The sequence below is a fragment of the Salminus brasiliensis genome, chromosome 15 (genome assembly GCF_030463535.1).
Source record: "Salminus brasiliensis chromosome 15, fSalBra1.hap2, whole genome shotgun sequence".
NCBI classification, from domain to species: Eukaryota; Metazoa; Chordata; class Actinopteri; order Characiformes; family Bryconidae; genus Salminus; species Salminus brasiliensis.
The window spans coordinates 36,565,317-36,569,629 of NC_132892.1; the positions used below are offsets into that span (position 1 = coordinate 36,565,317).

Here is a 4,313-nt window from a genome sequence, read left to right on the forward strand (position 1 = left end):
ACTCAGACGTCCAGCGGCCCAGAGGTGAGAGCTGGGATCAGACATCATCAGCAGCTGAGTTTAACTTCCTGTTACTGTTCTCTCAACTTCCTGCTCTCCTGTTTTACAGGACGATGCTTCCAGATTCCACAGAGCAAAGGTAAAAACCCACTCATTTACCATTTCCCCTCGACTGGACGATGTGCTCAGTGGTTCTGCAGCTGGATCAGACATTTTTCATAACACAGCTTAGATATCCTAAATCTCGTCTGAGAGAGCTGAGAGAGCTGAGAGAGCTGGGAGATCTGAGAGATCTTTCCACAGGCAGATAGTTTGTTCGCTGTGTTGCATTATTTCTGAAAGAAAATAAAATCATCTCAGAATGGATTAAAATTCTGAAGAAATGTGAAAAATGTCTTTAAGGAATCTCAGACCCGGTACCTCCAGCTCCCGAAATCCAAAATCCAAACCATACAAACAGGTTTTGAGCTTCAGAGAAGCTGCAGGTCTAATTTCAACACGGTTCCAGAGTCTGATCTTCCTTCAGGTCTTTATTTGTCTAATTCTATCTATTCAAATCTGCCTCAAGTCACCTTCTGACCATCTCAGGTTATGGCCAGTGTGTCCAGAGGACCGTAGGTTTGTATCTTCATACTTTAATGTTTTCATCTCTTCTAAATAATTGGTTGTGGAATTTTGGAGGTTTCAGGAATTATTTGTTGGTTTAAGGTGTTTTTCTAACCACCAACACAAACGAGCGCAAGGCTGAATATCCACAACATGCGTATCCCCGTGCCTCCACACCAAAGCGTTCCATATGTTTCCTATATGTTGATGTGTATCACCCATATTACAGTGTACCCCTCAGTGTACAGAGTACAGCTATTATTAATAACATCAATAATAATAATAATCATAATAATAATACATTTTTATTTGTAAGCCAGTAAATCCAAAAAAATCACAACATGTCTGACAATGAATTCAGACAGTTAGCATGAAGTTAGCATGTTAAAGTATTAAAGTATCAATACATGTATAAAATACAGTGTCTCACACACACACACACACACACACACACTGGTGTCTGATGGTCAAGATGCTAGAAAACATACCCTATACTGGTTGACCAGCTCTTGACCAGCATAGGTCAGGGTTGGTCATGCTGGTAGACCAGTCTCTTTCAGCAGGGGTCTCTAGTTATTAGATATCCTGTCTGTAAATGATGCATTGATCCATGTTGTAGAAAATGCTGAACTGTGTGTGTGTGTGTGTGTGTGTGTGTGTGTGTGTGTGTGTGTGTGTGTGTGTGTGTGTGTGTGTCTCAGGGTGAAGTCAAGGCTGAGCTGGTTATTCCTCCTAACAAGTTGTTAATCATGTCCTCGGGGGGGTTTGGTGGTCTGCTCCTCCTTATTGTCTTCATCGTGCTGCTTTGTAAGGTAAGAGCCAATCGGATCGAACAGCAGTTATGATGATGTCAGAGTGGACCGCTGGAGAGAGGGTAGTGTGTGAGGGGCGTGGACCTCCTGATCAGACCAGTCGAAATATAAAACCGTCTGATACTGTCCGAGCGGGTCACTCGCCTGAAGCCGATGGAAACTGACCACAGGAAGTGCAGCTTTACGCTCCACCTTAATCCAGGCTGCAGCTGCATTCCGGCGCTAGTACATGTCACTCAAACAAGAAGCCAACATCTCACCTCCACCTTCCTCTGCAGTCTGTACGGACCAGCAGACTCTGTCTTTACCCCCTCACCCCCACTCCCTCACTCCTTCTCCACCTCACCCCCACTCCCTCACTCTCTCACCCCCTCACCCCCCACTCTCTCACTCCCTCACCCCCCTCTCCCCCTCACTCTCTCACCACCTCACCCCCCACTCTCTCATCCCCTCTAGCCCTGAGATGAGGACCTGAAAGAGGACATAGAAGAGTAGCTCTTCTTAATCAGGGCTTTTAGCCTGATTTCACCTAAGGTGAAGGGTCAGGTCAGGGCAGTTCCCATCTGGGGAACAGCCACCGTTGTCTGGAGGACAGACAGAGACAGACAGACAGACAGGTGGACAGCAGCAAGTAGTTGCAAACAAACCTGTAGCAACATTGAGTGGACATCAGGGGGCAGCATGGGGACAGACAGAGACAGAGACAGAGCAGTCCTGAAGATCAGCATTAGGATTTCCCCAAACAGGAAATGCAGTCCAGGGCGAGAGGGCAAGAGAACTGACCCCCCCCCCCCCCTCTCTCTCTCTCTCTCTCTGCAGGTTGGGTTCTTTAAGCGTAAGCGTCCTGAAGACCAGAGTGCAGAAAAGCTGGAAGACAATGGAAACGCTGAACTTCAACCAAAAGACAAGGAGGAAATAACCTCCACACCGCCCCCCACACCGTCCTCCACACCGGAGAGTCAACCCCTCACTGGAGAGGGGAAGGGAGAAGCCTAGACACAGAACATGCAGGAATAATGAAGAGGACAGGGACAGGTGCAGTCTGACCCGCAGGGACGTCCTCTCCGTCTCACTGAGATCTGATCTAATCAACATGAGGATTTTTCTGTATATATATACTGATCAGCCATAACATTAGTACCATCTGCCTAATATTGTGTAGGCCCCCCTTGTGAGCTCTGAAGGTGTCCTGCTGTGGTCTCTGGCACCAGGACTAACGTTAGCAGCACATCCTGTAAGGTGTGAGGTGGGCGGAGCCTCCATGAGCATCAGTGACAGCCTTGGGTGCCCATGACCCTGTTATGCTTCCTTTGAGCACTTTTGGTAGGTACTGACCACTGCATACCGGGAGGAACCCCCCACCAGACCTGCCTGATGTTCTGGAGTCATTATCTAGAACATCTCAGTTTGGTTCTTGTCAAAGTGTTTCAGATTCATTTCAGATTGTCCATTTTTCCTGCTTCATCACCTTCATCACCTTCAAGAACTGACCATGCCCTCACTGCCTGATACAGTGTAGAAGTATTTACCAGCAATCTTCCAGTCTGACCACAGAGTCGATTGGACTAACCTTAACCCTAGTCTGGACTTTGACTCAGCCATTCCAACACATATACACGTTTCCCTTAAACCACTGAGTGCTGCTTCTGCAGTTCGCTTTGGGTCATCGTCCTGTTGGGAGGTGAACCTCCGCCCCAGTCTCAACTCACTGACCGGCCCAAACAGGTTTCGAGTGTCCCTGTACTCAGCACCATCCATCTTCCCCTCGACTCGGACCAGCTTCCCAGTCCCTGCTGCACGATGCTGCCACCACCATGTTTCACTGTGGGGACGCTGGTCTTAGTAGCAGTTTCCTTAGTGGCCGAAAAGTTAAATTTTGGGCTCATCTGACCAGAACACCTTCCTCCATACATCTCCCACAAACTCAGAACCAGCCGAATACAGGCTGTAATGTAACAAAATAGGTCAAAAGCCAAGGGGGTGAATACTTTTGCCAGGCACTGTGGATCCACCCCTTGACAGGAGCCACTGGAAGCAGATCATCAGTGTCTTCACTTCAGCTGGCAGTGGTTCTAATGTTATGGATGATGTTTATGAATAATACATTTTTATTCTTTTTTATATAATAAAGTCTATAGATTTACAGTCGTATGTAACAGAGGTCAGTCTCTACCCTCCCACTGTTTCTTCACTGAAAAGAAAAGATGAAAGAAAGTAAAATATGAAATTAATCTTGAATGATTGTTTGTTAGATTCTGTTTGTTTCTGTGGATGAATCTAAATCTGAACTTGTTTCAGTGATATTTCAGATGACGTTTCAGTGGCTGTTAAACCGGGATGATTTCAGCTTCCTGTGTTTTATTTGTAGTCTTTACATTTTAATTACATTTTTAATTACATTTTAATTACATTTTAATTTTTCTTATTTAATTTTAACTTTAAATTTTATTTGACTTTATTTGAAGATGTTTGTTGTTAATGCTGATAGACCGGTCACTGAAGTCAGCCAATCAGAGAGGTTTTGGATTCTGTACAGTGTGTGTTGAACTGTGTTACTCACATCATCTCATCTCGTCTACCGTCGTGTGTATTTTCATATGTATCTACATAAATAAAACATAAATCAATAATAAACTTCTGTATTATATAACTATTTTATTATTCATGATGATGATTATTATTATTAATAATAATAATAATACTGATGAAATGTGTGATATTGGGTAAATATGAGCTGACAGTGTAAATTGTGCAGATCAATAATGAAGTGAATCCTGGCTGATTGATCTATACACTGTTCCAGTGGCACCACCTTGTGGACAGTGTCCACCACAACCACCAACCTACAGTTTTAAAGCAGATGTTTAGGAACATCTGAGAGGCAGATACAAATGT

At 44.6% G+C, this 4,313-nt stretch overlaps 1 protein-coding gene across 1 annotated transcript in view; it reads left to right on the top strand.

Annotated features, from left to right (window-relative positions):
* Positions 1 to 4,068, top strand: part of LOC140536299 (integrin alpha-M) — a 38,052-nt gene extending 33,984 nt beyond the window's left edge. Inside the window, exons 28-31 of the mRNA XM_072658024.1 lie at positions 1 to 24; positions 110 to 139; positions 1,308 to 1,418; positions 2,238 to 4,068. The exon at positions 1 to 24 is cut by the window's left edge and continues 78 nt beyond it. Of these exons, the coding sequence (XP_072514125.1) occupies positions 1 to 24; positions 110 to 139; positions 1,308 to 1,418; positions 2,238 to 2,414 (342 nt within the window). The 3' untranslated portion in view covers positions 2,415 to 4,068. The remainder of the gene's footprint in view (positions 25 to 109; positions 140 to 1,307; positions 1,419 to 2,237) is intronic.
* Positions 4,069 to 4,313: the final 245 nt, after the last annotated feature.